General features: G+C 37.7%; 1 protein-coding gene across 2 annotated transcripts in view; it reads left to right on the top strand.

The window, feature by feature from the left end:
- The window catches only part of DACH2 (dachshund family transcription factor 2), an 873,940-nt gene that overhangs the window by 549,234 nt on the left and 306,799 nt on the right, over window positions 1-17,907 (top strand). For both annotated transcript variants that reach the window (XM_070785446.1, XM_070785445.1), the window contains one exon: window positions 3,245-3,376. In XM_070785446.1, coding sequence (XP_070641547.1) covers window positions 3,245-3,376 — 132 coding nt within the window. The remainder of the gene's footprint in view (window positions 1-3,244; window positions 3,377-17,907) is intronic.

The following is a 17,907-nucleotide window of genomic DNA, read 5'->3' as shown; positions in this document are numbered from 1 at the left end:
ATTTGATAATTAATCTTAGTGTTGTATTTTTATTCCTTTGTGTGTGTGTGTGTCTATCGTTGATTTTCAGCTTGCCATTAACATGACATTTAAATATGGCAATCTATATATGAATAAAGTTGTTTTAAGTTGCTGGTCTTTTAATTTCAGATGCATTTCCCATACCCTACATTTGTGTTCTTCTCTTCTAACAATTGCTGGTTTAAATACCACATTTGTGTGTGGATGATTTCCTAACTTTACTATGTGGTTGTCTTTACTGATGAGCTTTTCCATTCATAAGTTTCTTGTTTCTAGTTGTGACCTTTTCTTTTTCCAATTACAAATGTCCCTTCAGCATTTGTTGCAAAGCTTGTCTGGTGGTACTGAATTCTTGTTTCTAGTTGTGTCCTTTTCCAATTAGAGAAGTACCTTTAGCATTTGTTGTAAAGCTTGTCTGGTGGTGCTGAATTCACTTAACTTTGCTTGTTTGTGATGCTTTTGATTTTTCCATTGAACTTGAATGAGTGTCTTGCTGGGTAGAATATTCTAGGCTGTGGTTTCTTCCTTTTCATCATTTTAAATATATCTTGCCACTCCTTTCTCGCTTGCAGAGTTCCTGTTGAGAAATCAACTCATAACTTTATGAGAGTTCCCTTGTTTATTATTTGTTGCTTTTTCCTGGTAGCTTTTTTCATAGTTTTCTTTGTCTTTAATTTTTATCAGTTTGGTTACTACATGTCTCGGTATGTTCCTCCTTGGATTTATTCTGCCTAAAACTCTGTGCTTCCTGGATTTGGGTGACTGTTTCCTTTTCCATGTTAGGGAAGTTTTTAGCTATTATCTCTTCAAATATTTTCTCAGATCCTTTTTCTCTGTCCTCTACTTCTGGAACACCTATAATGTGAATATTGATTCATATACTGTTCTTCCAGATGTTTCTTAGGCTGTTTTAATTTATTTTTCTTTATTCTATTCTGTGGCAGTAATTTCTGTTATTCTGTGTTCGATATCCATTCTTCTGCCAAAGTTATTCTGCTATTGATACCTTCTAGTGCATTTTCATTTCAGCTATTATATTTTTCATGTTTGTTTGTTCTTTAGTTCTTCTAGATCTTTCTTAAATATTTATTGTGTCTTCTTGATCTTCGCCTTTATTCTTTTTCTGAGATCCTGGATCATCTTCACTGCCATTATTCTGAATTCTTTTTCTGAAGGTTGCCTACTTCACTTAGTTATTCTGGTAGTTGTCACTTTATCTGGGAGATACTTCTTTGCCATTTTGCTTTGTCTAACTTTCTGTGATTGTTGTTTCTGTTCTGCAGGCTGTAGGATTGTAGTTCTGCTTGCTTCTGCTATCTGTCCTCTGATTGATGAGGCTATCTAAGAGGCTTGTGTAGGCTTCCTGAAGGTAGAGATTGGTGATGAATGGAGCCAGTTCTTGTCCTTCTGGTGGGCAGGGCTGTATTCAGTAAGACTTTTAGCCACTTTTGTATTGATGGGTGGAGAAGACAATGGCACCCCACTCCAGTACTCTTGCCTGGAAAATCCCATGGACGGGGGAGCCTGGTGGGCTGCAGTCAATGGGCTCGCTAAGAGTCAGGCACGACTGAGCGACTTCACTTTCACTTTTCACTTTTATGCACTGGAGAAGGAAATGGCAAGCCACTCCAGTATTCTTGCCTGGAGAATCCCAGGGACGGGGGAGCCTGGTGGGCTGCTGTCTATGGGGTTGCACAGAGTCGGACACGACTGAAGCAACTTAACAGTAGCAGCAGCAGCTATTGATGGGTAGAGCTATGTTCCCCACCCTTTTACTTGTTTGGCCAGAGGCTTCCCAGTACTGGTGCCTACAGGCTGTTGGTGGGGCTAGTTGTAACCTCTGCAGTATCTCACACCATGAGTGCCCCCTATAATTGTTGCTGCAAGTTTATTTGCCCCCACAGTGGTCCCCAGCCCTACCGCCCCATGAAAGACCCTCCAATACCAGCCAGTATATCTGACCCAGTCTCTTATGGGGTCACTGCTTCATTTCCCTGGGTCCTGGTGCACATGGGTCCTTGTGTGTACCCTCCAAGAGTAGAGCCTGTTTCCCCCAGTCTGGTGTAATTCCTGCAGGCACACACTGCTAGCCTTCAAAGCCAGATGTTCTGGGGTTGTCTCTGCCTGTTGTCAGATCCTCATGCTGGGAAGACTGAAGTGGGTCTCAGACCTTTACTTCAGTGGGAGAACTTTTGTGGTATAATTGTTTTCCACTTTGTGAATCTTCCACATGGCAGGTATGGGATTTGATTTTATCGTGATTGTGTCCCTGTTCCCGTCTCATTGTGGATTTTTCTTTGGAGGTAGGGTATCATTTTGGTACATTTCAGTGTCTTTTTGTGAATGGTTGCTTAGCAGTTAACTGTGATTCTGATGTTCTCATAAGAAGGGGTTAGCATATGTTCTTCCATTCCTCCATCTGTACACATTCTTTCTAAATTGGCAAATCTGATGTGTGAATGTAATATGCACATGTGTCTGTATTTATGGGTTCACATGGATATAGAAATGTGTGTGGTATTTGTGTGTGGAGGTTTGTGTATGAATATAGGTGAGTTTACACAAGCATTGTAAAAATTGCTTTATATTAATAAAATAATGTAATTATATTGCAAGGGCTGGCACACTTTCTGCAGTGATCTGCTATGTTTTCTTTTTTTTCTCTCAGCGTATAAGAAGGAGGCCAGTAAAAGTATGATGACTACTTAAATGTTTACTCCCCTTTATTCTTTTTTGCTAAGGTAACTTTCGAGGCAAAATAGCCCATTCTTTAGCAGAAGGGTCAACAAGGATATTCCATAGAAAGTCATTCCCTATACCATTTCAGAGTGCTTCTTCTGACAGTTTTGTCTTAGATGGGTTTTTAGTGCATAGTGAGTTCTGTCTTAATCAACTATCCAGAGCTCTTACTAGACACCAGAAGATATTAGCAAGAGTTTTGGTATTTTCCCAAGTTTTCCATGTTATGCTCTATGTTTTCTCTGTTTTGAATTGAGAATCAGATGCATATTTAATACTTTTTTTTTTCAGATTTTCAACTTGTCCATTGTAAGATGAAGTTATTACAAGAGTAGAAAATTAAATTTTGAAAGGATATTGTTCATAAATTAGACTCGGGTTTCCTTTTGGCTTGTGCTGTCTAGTATAGCCCTGTTAAACGTATCCTGTTTTCAATTACATTAAGAAATGATCCCTGTTTTAAAAGGAATGGTTCTGGTTTTAGGTATAACAGCTGCAGCAATGGCTGAGGCAATGAAGCTGCAGAAGATGAAGCTTATAGCCATGAACACTCTTCAGGGAAAAGGAAGTCAAAATGGAAATGAATCAGAGCCTGATGATCTTAATTCTCATACAGGTGAGTGTCTTTAGGAATCCAAGGCAGGTGGCTCTCTTTGACTTATTCTGGAATTGGAGAGAGGAGGAAAGGAGAGAATAACATGTATACTTTGATTATAAGCAGCTACTACAAAAGGAAGGGGCTTCCCTGGTGGCTCAGTGGTAAAGAACCCACGTGCCAATGCAGGAGATGTAAAAGATGTTTGATACTTGGGTCAGGGAGATCTCCTGGAGGAGGGCACAGCAACCCAATCCAGTATTTTTGCCTGCAGAATCCCATGGATAGAGGAGCCTGGCAGCCTGCTGTTAGTGTCACACAGAGTCAGACACAACTGAAGCAATTTAGCACACATGCACACAAAAAAGGAGGCTTAATCCTACCTCTAACTTGTACATTGAAATTAGAAAACTATTATAGATCAAAACCTCATTTCAGGAAACATTTAGTATCTCCATTGTTTGTTGTTGTGGGGTTAAATTCTAATTTTTATAGTGCTACCTATTGCACCCTTTGCTTACTAAATGATGCCTACTTCAGTTTCACCACAGCCTTCTTCACTTTTTTTTTTTTTTTTCTAAATTTAACACTGAAATGCAATACTGAGAATCTACCTTTGTTTTGAGGTGCTAGGAGATGAGGCATTATCAGTAGGGGCTAAAGAAATGTGGTAGAACAAGCAGAAAGCAAAGAAAAAAGATGGGGGTGGGAAGGAAATGAGAAAAATGCCTGTGAAATGGAATGTCCTCTTCCTTCTTAGTAACTGTTTTTTTTTTTTTTTTTTCCCATTACCCTGTAATAATTGTACCTTGACTTTGATCATAAGATCACCCTCGAGATCTCTTTAGGAAGTAGGTGGGATTATGACTATCTGTGTAACACCCGTGAATGGATAAATAACTAGACAAATAAATAAAGTGTACTTTTAATAAGGAATAATAAGGGGCAACCAATAATGGTCATAGGAGCCACAAGCTTCCAATATGCTTTTTCAGTTAAATTCAATATAATTTGATAGGCAAATAGGTAGCAGCATTTTCTCTCTTCTATTAGGCTCATAAAATTTCAAGCATTTTGGGACTTTCTTTTGAAGAGAAAAGGAAAGGAGAATTAAAGAAATAAATTACTGAATCATTTCAACATAATAAACTCATGTAAAGTTGAAGTGTTCATGGGGAATTATGGAGTGGGAATTGGTCTTCAACCAGTGTTCACAATGGGGAATAAATGGAAACATGTTCATTTTTATATTGTGTAAGTTTGAAATGTACACAGTGTTGATTTGATGCACTTATATATTACTTTATAATTATTAACAATAATGTTAACACCTCTATTATGTCATAATTATCATTTCTGTTTTGGTAGTGAGAACTTTTAGGATCAATTCTAATAGCAACTTTTAAATATACAATACTATATTGTTAATTCCAATCATAGTGTTGTGCATTAGATTTCTTGAAATTATCCATCTTCTATCTCTCATGTTAACTAGTTTATTTCTTACCAAATTCCTGGGAAAATGGAATTTTCAAAATTTCCATTTTGCAGATGGTGAAACAGAGGCACAGAGTGTTTAAGCTTTGCTGATAATCACAAAGCTAGTAAGTGGCAGAGCTCAGTTTCAACCGTATATGGTTAAGTCCAAAGTATGTACCCTTTTCACATTCTCCTCCACTTCAATGTTGTTTTGTAAGAGGAATTTTATTTTGTTTAACCTTGGAATAAATTTTTAAATTAATTTATTTATTTTACTTAGAAGATAATTACTTTAAAGTATTGTAGTGGTTTTTCAAATATATTGACAGGAATCAACCATGTGTGCACATGTGTCCCCCATCCTGAATCCCTCTCCCACCTCCCTCCCCATCCCATCCCTCAGGGACGTCCCAATGCACTGGCCCTGAGTGCCCTGTCTCATGCATTGAACCTGGACTGGCGATCTATTTCACATATGGTAATATATATGTTTCAGTGCTATTCTTTCAAATCATTCCACCCTCGTCTTCTCCCAAAGAGTCCAAAAGTCTGTTCTTTACATCAGTATCTCTTTTGCTATCTCACATGTAGGGTCATTGTTACCATCATTTTAATTTCATATATATGCGTTAGTATACTTTATTGGTATTTATCTTTCTGACTTACTTCACTCTGTATAATAGGTTCCAGTTTCATCTACCTCATTAGAATAGGTTCTAATGCAATCTTTTTAATACTGAGTAATATTCCATTGTGCATATGTACCACAACTTTCTTATGCATTTGTTTGCCAATGGACATCTAGGTTGCTTCCATGTTCGAGCTATTGTAAACAGAGCTGTAATGAACATTGGGATACATGTGTCTCTTTCAATTCTAGTTTCCTCAGTGTGTATGCCCAGCAGTGGGATTGCGGGGTCGTATGGCAGTTCTATTTCCAGTTTTTTAAGGAATCTCCACACTGTTCTCCATAGTGGCTATACTAGTTTGCATTCCCACCAACAGTGTAAGAGGGTTCCGTTTTCTCCACATCCTCTCCAGCATTTATTGTTTGTAGACTTTTTGATAGCAGCCATTCTGACTGGGGAGAGATGGTAGCTCATAGTGGTTTTGATTTGCATTTCTCTGATAATGAGTGATGTTGAGTATGTATTCATGTGTTTGTTAGCCATCTGTATGTCTTCTTTGAAGAAATGTCTGTTTAGTTCTTTGGCCAATTTTTGATTGGGTCATTTATTTTTCTGGAACTGAGCTGCAGAAGTTGCCTATATATTTCTGAGATTAATTCTTTGTCAGTTGCTTCATTTGCTATTATTTTCTCCCATTCTGAAAGCTGTCTTTTCACCTTGCTTATAGTTTCCTTCATTGTGCAAAAGCTTTAAGTTTAATTAAGTCACATAGTTTATTTTTGCTTTTATTTCCATTACTCTAGGAGGTGGGTCATAGAGGATCCTGCTGTGATTTATGTCAGGGATTATTTTGCCTATATTTTTCTCTAGGAGTTTTATAGTTTCTGGTCTTATATTTAGATCTTTAACCCATTTTGAGTTTACTTTTCTATATGGTGTTAGACAGTGTTCTAGTTTCATTCTTTTACATGTGCTTGACCAGTTTTTGCAGCATGGATACAAAAACAAGACCCCTATATATGCTGTCTACGAGAGACCCACCTCAAAACAAGGGACACATACAGACTGAAAGTGAAGGGATGGAAAAAGATATTTCATGTAAATGACGACTAAAAGAAAGCAGGAGTAGCAATACTCATGTCAGATAAAATAGACTTTAAAACAAAGGCTGTGAAAAGAGACAAAGAAGGACAATATATAATGATCAAAGGATCAATCCAAGAACAAGATACAAGAATTGTAAATATATATGCACTCAACGTAGGAAGACTGCAATATGTAATGCAAACACTAACAAGTATGAAAGGGGAAATTAACAGTAACACAATAATAGTGGGAGACTTTAATACCCCACTCACAACTATGGATAGATCAACCAGGCAGAAAATTAGAAAGGAAACAAAAACTTTAAAAGATAAAATGGACCAGATAGACCTAATTATATATCTATAGGACATTTCACCCCTAAACAATGAATTTCACCCCTTTCTCAACTGCACAAGGAACATTCTCCAGGATAGTTCACATCCTGGGCCATAAATCTAGCCTTGGTAAATTCAAAAAACTTGAAATCATAGGAAGCATCCTTTCTGATCAAAAAGTGGTAAGATTAGATGTCAACTACAGAAAAAAAATATTAAAAATACAAACATATGAAGGCTAAACAAAACTCTTTTAAATAACAAAAAAATCATAGAAGCAATAAAAAAAGAAATCAAAATATGCATAGAAACAAATGAAAATGAAAACACAACAACCAAAACCTGTGGGATTCAGTAAAAGCAGTGCTGAGGGGAAGGTTCATAGCAATACACAATTTCCTCAAGAAACAAGAGAAAAATAAAATAAATAACATAACATTACACCTAAAGCAACTAGAAAAAGAAGAAATTAAGAACCCCAAGGTTAGTAGAATGATAAAAATTGGGGCAGAAATAAATAAAAAAGAAACAGAGGAGACTATAACAAAAATCAACAAAACTGAAGCTTGTTATTTGAGAAGATAAATAAAAGAGACAAACCATTAGCCAGACTCATAAAGAAAAAAAAGGGAGAGGAACCAAATAAATAAAATTAGAAATGAAATTGGAGAAATCACAACAGACAAAACAGAAATACAATGGACCATAAGAGATTACTATCAGCAACTGTATGCCAATAAAATACACAACTTGAAATAAATGGACGAATTCTTAGAAAAGTTTCAGTTCAGTTCATTTCAGTCGATCAATCGTGTCCGACTCTTTGCGACCCCATGAATCACAGCACAACAGGCCTCCCTGTCCATCATCAACTCCTGGAGGTCACTCAAACTCATGTCCACTGAGTCAGTGATGCCATCCAGCCATCTCATCCTCTGTTATCCCCTTCTCCTGCCCCCAATCCTTCCCAGCATCAGGGTCTTTCCAATGAGTCACCTTTTTGCATAAGGTGGCCAAAGTATTGAAGTTTAAGCTTCAGCATCAGTCCTTCCAATGAACACTCAAGACTGATCTTGTTTAGGATGGACTAGTTGGATCTCCTTGAAATCCAAGGGACTCTCAAGAGTCTTCTCCAACACCACAGTTCAAAAGCATCAATTCTTCAGCACTCAGCTTTCTTCACAGTCCAACTCACACATCCATACATGACCACTGGAAAAACAATAGCCTTGACTAGACGGATATTTGTTGGCAAAGTAATATCTCTGCTTTTGAATATACTATATAGGTTGGTCATAACTTTCCTTCCAAGGAGTAAGTGTCTTTTAAATTCATGGCTGCAATAACCATCTGCCGTGATTTTGGAGTGCAAAAAAATAAAGTCAGCCACTGTTTCCACTGTTTCCCCATCTATTTCCTATGAAGTGATGGGACCAGATGCCATAATCTTAGTTTTCTGAATGTTGAGCTTTAAGCCAACTTTTTCACTCTTCTCTCTTACTTTCATCAAGAGGCGTTTTAGTTCCTCTTTACGTTCTGCCATAAGGCTGGTGTCATCTGCATATCTGAGATTATTGATATTTCTCCCAGCAATCTTGATTCCAGCTTGTGCTTCTTCCAGCCCAGTGTTTCTCATGATATACTCCGCATATAAGTTAAATAAGGAGGGTGACAATATATAGCCTTGACGTTCTCCTTTTCCTATTTGGAACCAGTCTGTTGTTCCATGTCCAGTTCTAACTGTTGCTTCCTGACCTGCATATAGGTTTCTCAAGAGGCAAGTCAGGTGGTATGGTATTCCCATCTCTTTCAGAATTTTCCACTGTTTATTGTGATCCACACAGTCAAAGGCTTTGGCATAGTCAATAAAGCAGAAATACATGTGTGTGTGTGTGTGTGTGTGTGTGTGTGTGTGTGTTTTCCCCCTAGAGCTCTCTTGCTTTTTTGATGTCCCAGCAGATATTGACAATTTGATCTCTGGTTCCTTTGCCTTTTCTAAAACCAGCTTGGACATACGGAATATCACTATTCACATACTGCTGAAGCCTGGCTTGGAGACTTTTGGGCTTTACTTTACTAGTGTGTGAGATGAGTGCAATTGTGCAGTAGTTTGGGAATTCTTTAGCATTGCCTTTCTTTGGGACTGGAATGAAAACTGAACTTTTCTAGTCCTGTGGCCACTGCTGAGTTTTCCAAATTTGCTGGCATTTTGAGTGCAGAACTTTAACAGCATCATCATTCAGGATTTAAAATAGCCACACTGGAATTCCATCATCTCCACTAGCTTTGTTCATAGTGATGCTTTCTAAAGCCCACTTGACGGCACATTCCAGGATGTCTGACTCTAGGTGAGTGATCACACAATCATGATTATCTGGGTCATGAATCTCTTTTTTGTACAGTTCCTCTGTGTATTCTTGCCACCTCTTCTTAATGTCTTCTGCTTCTGTTAGGTCCATACCATTTCTGTCCTTTATTGAGCCCATCTTTGCATGAAATGTTCCCTTGGTATCTCTAATTTTCTTGTAGAGATCTTTAGTCTTTCACAGTCTGTTGTTTTTCTCTATTTCTTTGCCTTGATCGCTGAGGAAGGCTTTCTTATCTCTCCTTGCTATACTTTGGAACTCTGCATTCAGATGTTTATATCTTTCCTTTTCTCCTTTGCTTTTTGCTACTCTTCTTTTCACAGCTATTTGTAAGGCCTCTTCAGACAGCCATTTTGCTTTTTTGCATTTCTTTTCCATGGGGATGGTCTTGATCCCCGTCTCTTGTACAATGTCATGAACCTCCATCCATAGTTCATCAGGCATTCTGTCTATCAGATCTAGTCCCTTAAATCTATTTCTCACTGCCACTGTATAATCATAAGGGATTTGATTAAGGCCATACCTGAATGGTCTAGTGGTTTTCCCTACTTTCTTCAATTTAAGTCTGAATTTGGCAATAAGCAGTTCATGATCTGAGCCACAGTCAGCTCTCGGTCTTGTTTTTGCTGACTGTATAGAGCTTCTGCATCTTTGGCTGCAAAGAACATAATCAATTTGATTTTGGTGTTGACCATCTGGTGATGTCCATTTGTTGAGTCTTCACTTGTGTTGTTGGAAGACAGTGTTTGTTATGATCAGTGTGTTCTCTTGGCAAAAGTCTATTAGGCTTTGCCCTGCTTTATTCCATACTCCAAGGCCAAATTTGCCTGTTACCCCAGGAGTTTCTTGACTTCCTACTTTTGCATTCCAGGCCCCTATAAGGAAAAGGACATCTTTTTCAGGTGTTAGTTCTAAAAGGTCTTGTAGGTCTTCATAGAACCATTCAACTTCAGCTTCTTCTATGTTACTGGTTGGGGCATTGGCTTGGATGACTGTAATATTAAATGGTTTGCTTTGGAAATGAATAAAGATCATTCTGACATTTTTTACATTGCATACAAGTACTGCATTTCGGACTCTTTTGTTGACCATAATGGCTACTCCATTTCTTCCAAAGGATTCCTGCCCACAGTAGTAGATATAATGGTCATCTGAGTTAAATTCATCCATTCCAGTCCATTTTAGTTCGCTGATTCCTAGAATGTCAACTTTCACTCTTGCCATCTCCTGTTTGACCACTTCCAATTTGCCTTGATTCAATGACCTGACATCCCAGGTTCCTATTCAATATTGCTCTTTACAGCATCAGATGTTGCTTCTATCACCAGTCACATCCACAATGGGTATTGCTTTTACTTTGGCACCATCCCTTCATTCTTTCTGGAGTTATTTCTCCACTGATCTCCAGTAGCATATTGGACACCTACCAAACTGGGGAGTTCCCCTTTCAGTATCCTATCGTTTTGCCTTTTCATACTGTTCATGGGGTTCTCAAGGCAAGAATACTGAAGTGGTTTGCCATTCCCTTCTCCAGTGGACCACATTCTGTCAGACCTCTCCACCATGACCCTCCCATCTTGGGTGGCCCCACATGGCATGGCTTAGTTTCATTGAGTCAGACGAGGCTGTGGTCCTTGTGATCAGATTAGCTAGTTTTCTGTGATTATGGTTTCACTGTGTCTGCTCTCTGATGCTCTCTCGCAACACCTACCATCTTACTTGGGTTTATCTTACCTTGGATGTGGGGTATCTCTTCATGGCTGCTCCAGCAAAGCACAGCCGCTGCTCCTTACCTTGAATGAGGGGCATCTCCTCACGGCTGCTTCTCCTCACCTTGAATATGAAATAGCTCCTCTTGGCCCTCCTGTGCCTGAACAGCCGCTGCTCCTTGGACGTGGGGTTGCTCTTCTCAGCCGCCTCCTCTGACCTCCCCTGAAAAGTATAACCTTCCAAAACTGAACCAACAAGAAACAGAAAATCTTAACAGATCCATCACAAGCCCAAATATCAAAACTGTAGTAAAAAATCTTCTACAAACAAAAGCTCAGAACCAGATGGTTTCTCAGGGGAATTCTACCAATATTTTAGAGAAGAGCTAACACCTATCCTACTCAAACTCTTCCAGAAAATTTCAGAGTAAAGTAAACTGCCAAACTCGTTCTATGATGCCACCATCACCCTAATAGGAAAACCAGACAAAGATGCTACAAAAAGAAAATAAAAGAAAACTACAGGCCAATATCACTGATGAACATAGATGCAAAAATCCTCAATAAAGTTCTAGCAAACAGAATCCAACAATATATTAAAAAGATCATACATCGTGACCAATTGGGCTTTATCCCAGGAATGCAAGGATTCATTAATATTCACAAATAAATCAATGTAATACACCACATTAACAAATTGAAAGATAAAAATCATTTGATTATCTCAATAGATACAGAGAAAGCCTTTGACAAAATTCAACATCCATTTATGATAAAAATAAATAAATAAATAAATAAGCCCTGCAGAAAGCAGGCAAAGAAGGAATATACCTCAACATAATAAAAGCCATATATAATATACCCACAGCAAATTTTATCCTCAATGATGAATTATTGAAAGCATTTCTGCTAAAGTTAGGAACAAGACAAGGGTGCCCACTCTCACCCCTATTATTCAACATAGTTTTGGAAGTTTTATACACAGCAGTCAGAGAAGAAAAAGAAATTATATATATATATATATATATATATATATATATAGTATATACACAAGAAATATATAAGCAATATATATAAACAAAAGAAAAAATGTATATATGTAGCTATAAAACACTGATGAAAGAAATCAAAGATGACACGAATAGATGGAGAAATATACCATGTTCATGCATTGGAAGAATCAATATAGTAAAAATGAGTATACTGCCCAAAGCAATCTATGGATACAATGTAGTCCCTATCAAGCTACCAACAGTATTTTTCAGAAAACTAGAACAAATACTTTCACAAATTGTATGGAAATACAAAAAACTTCAAATAGTCAAAGCAATCTACAAATTGTAGATTTTTTACAGTGTGTTTGAACAAAAATATTGGATTAAACAAGCAAAATATGGTGAGAGGGAAATGCATATGAAATCCATTGTAACCACAAATGAAAAACCTTCAATATATACACAAAAACTAGAGAGAAAGAAATACAAAGCATCACACTAATGAAAATCGTAATAGTTTGAAAGGAAATGACTAAAGGAAGAAGAAAATAATGGAGAAGTACCACAGTAATGACCAGAAAACAAGCAAAAAAAAAAAAAAAGTAACTACATGCCTATCAATAGTCACTTTATAAGTCAATGGACTAATTGCTCCAATCTAAAGACATCAAGGTGGTTGATTGAATAAAACACAAAAGATCAGTCTATATGCCGCTTAAGAGACTCACTTCAGAGGTAAAGACATGCACAGAATGAAAGTGAGGTGTGGGAAGAGATATTCCATGCAAATGGAAATGAAAAGAAAGCTAAGATAGCAAGATGCATGTCAAAATGACATTAAAACAGTCTAAAACAAAAGACTAAGAATTTCATTAGTAATGATACATGTATCAATACAAGAGGAGGATATAACATTTATAAACATATGTGTACCTAATGTAGGAACACCTAAATATACAATGGAAATATTAACAGAAATAAAGGGAGAAATTAACATATTACAACAGTTGGGGACTTTAACACCCCACTAATATCAATGGGCAAATCATCCAGACATTAAATCAGTAAGTCAACGGTGGTCTTAAATGAAAAATTTGACCAATTGGCTTAATAGATTTCTTGAGGGACAAACCAGCAGTACATGCATTCTTTTAAAGAGCACATGAAATATTATCCAGAATAGATCATGATAGATCACAAAACAATTTTCAACAAATGCTAAGAGAATAGAAATTACATCAAGCATCTTTTCTGACAAAAATTGTATAAAACATAGATCAAGTAGAGGGAGAAAATGGGAGAAAGACAAACAGGTGGAGTATAAAAAAATTTTACTAAAAATCAAATGTGCCAGTGAAGAAATCAAAAAGGAAATCAGAATATATTTGAGATAAATGAAAATGAAAGCATAAGTTTTCAAAATCTATAGGGTGTAGTAAAAACAGTTTTAAGTGGAAAGTTTATAGGCCTACTTAAAGAAAAAGAAATCTAAAAAAAATAAAAATAAAAATATAACCTACCACATATAGGAATTAGAAAAATAAAAAACAAACACAAAAAGAACAAAAGGAAGGAAATAATACAGATTACAGAAGAAATAAATAAAATAGAGACCAAAAAAAAGGAAGAAAAAACAGTTTTTTGAAATGTTAAAATTGACAAGCCTTTAGACTCATTAAGGAAGAACGAGAGAACACTAACAAACAAATTAAGAAATGATGGAGGAGAAATATTACAGAGATATAGACAATAGAAAACAACAAACTTGACAACCTAGAAGAAATAATAAGTACGTAGAAGCATACAAACTTCCAAGTCTGAACAGGAAGAAACTGGAAATCTAAAATCTAAACAGACAGTTATGAAAGGTTGTTGCTGAACCATGAAAGACCCCAGCATTCTTGGCCTCTGGAGAAGAAGAATTCAATCCGGGGTCAAAGATGAGGCTTGATTGCTCAGAGTTTTTGTGTGATAGAGTTTTATTAAAGTGTAAAAGGGATAGAAAATGCTTCTGACATAGACATCAGAAGGGGGCAGAAAGAATATACCCTTACTAGTGTTAGCAATGGAGTTATATACCTTTTAATTAGTTCTTACAATTAATCAAAAGAATGTCTCAAGTTTGTGAAAATTTTACCTTTACAGCAATTTACATTTTAGGATAACAAGATTAGAATTTAACAATAGAAAGATCTTCCAGACCCACTCCCATAACATGCATTCTAAGATATCAAGATTAGTCAGAAGGTTTTCAGGAAGGAGAAACTCTCTTCCAGCCAGATACACTGTTGTTGTTTACTCCCTAGTACAGAGTGAGTTATGTAATTTATAACAAAAGACTCTGAAATGCCGTACTTGATGCAATCTCAAAAAGGACAGAATGATCTCTGTTTGTTTCCAAGGCAAACCATTCAATATCATGGTAATGCAAGTCTATGCCCAGACCAGTAACGCTAAAGAAGCTGAAGTTGAACAATTCTATGAAGACCTACAAGACCTTCTAGAATAAACACCCAAAATGGATGTCCTTTTCCTTATAGGGGACTGGAATGCAAAAGTAGGAAGTCAAGAAACACCTGGAGTAACAGGCACATTTGGCTTTGGAATAGAGAATGAAGCAGGGTAAAGGCTAATAGAATTCTGCCAAGAGAAGACACTAGTTACAGCAAACACACTCTTCCAACAACACAAGAGATGACTCTACCCATGGACATCACCAGATGGTCGACACAAAAATAAGGTTGATTATATAATTTGCGGCCAAAGATGGAGAAGCTCTATACAGTCAGCAAAATCAAGATCATGAACTCCTTATTGCCAAATGCAAACTTAAATTGAAGAAAGTGGGGAAAACCAGTAGACCATTCAGGTATGACCTAAATCAAATACCTTATGATTATACAGTGGAAGTGAGAAATAGATTTAAGGGACTAGGTCTGATAGACAGAGTGCCTGATGAACTATGGAAAACAGGTTCGTGACATTGTCCAGGAGACAGGGATCAAGACCGTCCCCATGGAAAAGAAATGCAAAAAAGCAAAATGGCTGTCTGAGGATGCCTTACAAATAGCTGTGAAAAAAAAAGGAAGTGAAAAGCAAAGGAGAAAAGGAAAGATATAAGCATCTGAATGCAGAGTTCCAAAGAATAGCAAGGAGAGATAAGAAAGCCTTCCTCAGCAATCAATGCAAAGAAATAGAGAAAAACAACAGAATAGGAAAGACTAGAGATCTCTTTAAGAAAATCAGAGATACCAATGGAACATTTCATGCAAAGATGGGCTCAATAAAGGACAGAAATGGTATGACCTAAAAGAAGCAGAAGATATTAAGAAGAGGTGGCAAGAATACACAGAAGAAGTGTACAAAAAAGATCATCATGACCCAGCTAAATACGATAGCATGCTCACTCAACTAGAGCCAGACATCCTGGAATGTAAAGTCAAGTGGGCCTTAGAAAGCATCCCTATGAACAAAGCTAGTGGAGGTGATGGAATTCCAGTTGAGCTATTTCAAATCCTGAAAGATGATGCTGTGAAAGTGTTGTATTCAATATGCTGGCAAATTTGGAAAACTCAGCAGTGGCCACAGGGCTAGAAAAGGTCAGTTTTCATTCCAATCCCAAGGAAAGGCAATGCCAAAGAATGCTCAAACTACCACACAATTGCACTCATCTCACAGGCTAATAAAGTAGTGCTCAAAATTCTCCAAGCCAGGCTTCAGCAGTACGTGAACCATGAAATTCCATATGTTCAAGCTGGTTTTAGAACAGGCAGAGGAACCAGAGATCAAATTGCCAACATCCGCTGGATCATCACAAAAGCAAGAGAGTTCCAGAAAAACATCTATATCTGCTTTATTGACTATGCCAGAGACTTTGACTGTGTGGATCACAATAAACTGTGGAAAATTCTGAAAGAGATGGGAATACGAGACCACCTGACCTGCCTCTTGAGAAACCTGTATGCAGCTCAGCAAGCAACAGTTAGAACTGGACATGGAACAACAGACTGGTTCCAAATAGGAAAAGGAGTACGTCAAGGTTGTTTACTGTCACCCTGTTTATTTGACTTTTATGCAGGGTACATCATGAGAAACGCTGGGCTGGAGGAAGCACAAGCTGGAATCAAGATTGCCCAGAGAAATATCAGTAACCCCAGATATGCAGATTTCACCACCCTTATGGCAGAAAGTGAAGAAGAACTAAAGAGCCTCTTGATGAAAGTGAAAGAGGAGAGTGAAAATGTTGGCTTAAAGCTCAACATTCAGAAAACTAAGGTCATGGCATCCGGTCCCATCACTTCATGGAAAATAGTTGGGGAAACAGTGGGAACAGTGTCTGAGTTTATTTCTCTGGACTCCAAAATCACTGCAGATGTTTTTTGTAGCCATGGAATTAATAGATGCTTACTCTTTGGAAGGAAACTTATGACCAAACAAGACAGCATATTAAAAAGCAGAGACATTATTTTGTCAACAAAGGTCCATCTAGTCAAGGCTATTATTTTCCCAGTGGTCATGTATGGATGTGAGAGTTGGACTATAAAGGAAGCTGAGCACCGAATAATTGATGCTTTTGAAATGTGGTGTTGGAGAAGACTCTTGAAAGTCCTTTGGACTGCAAGGAGATCCAACCAGTCCATCCTAAAGGAGATCAGTCCTGGGTGTTCATTGGAAGGACTGATGTTGAAGCTGAAACTCCAATACTTTGGCCACCTGATACGAAGAGCTGACTCATTTGAAAAGACCCTAATGCTAGGAAAGATTGAGGGCAGGAGAAGAAGGGGACGACAGAGGATGAGATTGTTGGATGGAATCACCGACTTGATAGACATGGGTTTGGTTGGACTCCAGCAGTTGTTGATGAACTGGGAGGCCTGGCGTGCTATGGTTCATGGGATTGCAAAGAGTTGGACATGACTGAGAGACTGAACTGAACTGAACAGAAGGAATGCAGAGGATGAAAAAACAAAACAAAACAAAACATTTGTCCTTTGCTCCCCCTTGAGAATTCCAGACCCCCAATCTCAATTTCGAGAGCCCCAGACCCCTTTCCGGAGAAGGCAATGGCACCCCACTCCAGTACTTTTGCCTGGAAAATCCCATGGATGGAGGAGCCTGGTGGGCTGCAGTCCATGGGATCACTGAAGGTCGGACACGACTGCACGACTTCACTTTCACTTTTCACTTTCATGCATTGGAGAAGGAAATGGAAATCCACTCCAGTGTTCTTGCCTGTAGAATTCCAGGGATGGGGGAGCCTGGTGGGCTGCCATCTATGGAGTCTCACAGAGTCGGACACGACTGAAGTGACTCAGCAGCAGCAGCAGCAGCAGACCCCTTTTCCTCCTTTGGCACCCTGAACTTCTTATCAGTCTGCTTAGGAATTGATTCTCTCAGTTACTATTATTGAAATTGAATCCATAAACAAAACCATTCAACAAGCAAAAATCAAAGACAAGATAGACTCACAGGAGAATTCATATATATAAAGATGGATTAACATGTATCTTCAAAGTATTCCAAAAAATTGAAAATAAGGGAACACTCCCAATTAATACTGAGACCACCATTACCCTGATGCCAAATCAGAAAAAAAAAAGACACTACCAAAAAAGAAAGAATTACATAACAATATTTCAGATGAATGTAGATGGAAATATCCTTAACAATATACCAGCAAACAGAATTCCACCATGTATAGAAAGGATCATATACAATGACAAATGTGATTTATTCCAGGGATGCAAACATGGTACAATAGCCACAGTTCAATCCATATGATACACTACACTCACAAAATGAAGTCTAAAAGTCATGATCATCTCCCTAGATGAAGGAAAGCATTTGACAATATTCAATATCCATTCATGATAAAAACTCTCAATAAAGTTGGGATAGCAGGGACATATCTCACTATATTAAAGACTATTAATGAAAAACTCAAAGCAAGCAT

Source organism: Bos indicus, chromosome X (genome assembly GCF_029378745.1).
Source record: "Bos indicus isolate NIAB-ARS_2022 breed Sahiwal x Tharparkar chromosome X, NIAB-ARS_B.indTharparkar_mat_pri_1.0, whole genome shotgun sequence".
Classification (NCBI taxonomy): Eukaryota; Metazoa; Chordata; class Mammalia; order Artiodactyla; family Bovidae; genus Bos; species Bos indicus.
This window is presented reverse-complemented; position numbering and strand designations above follow the sequence as displayed.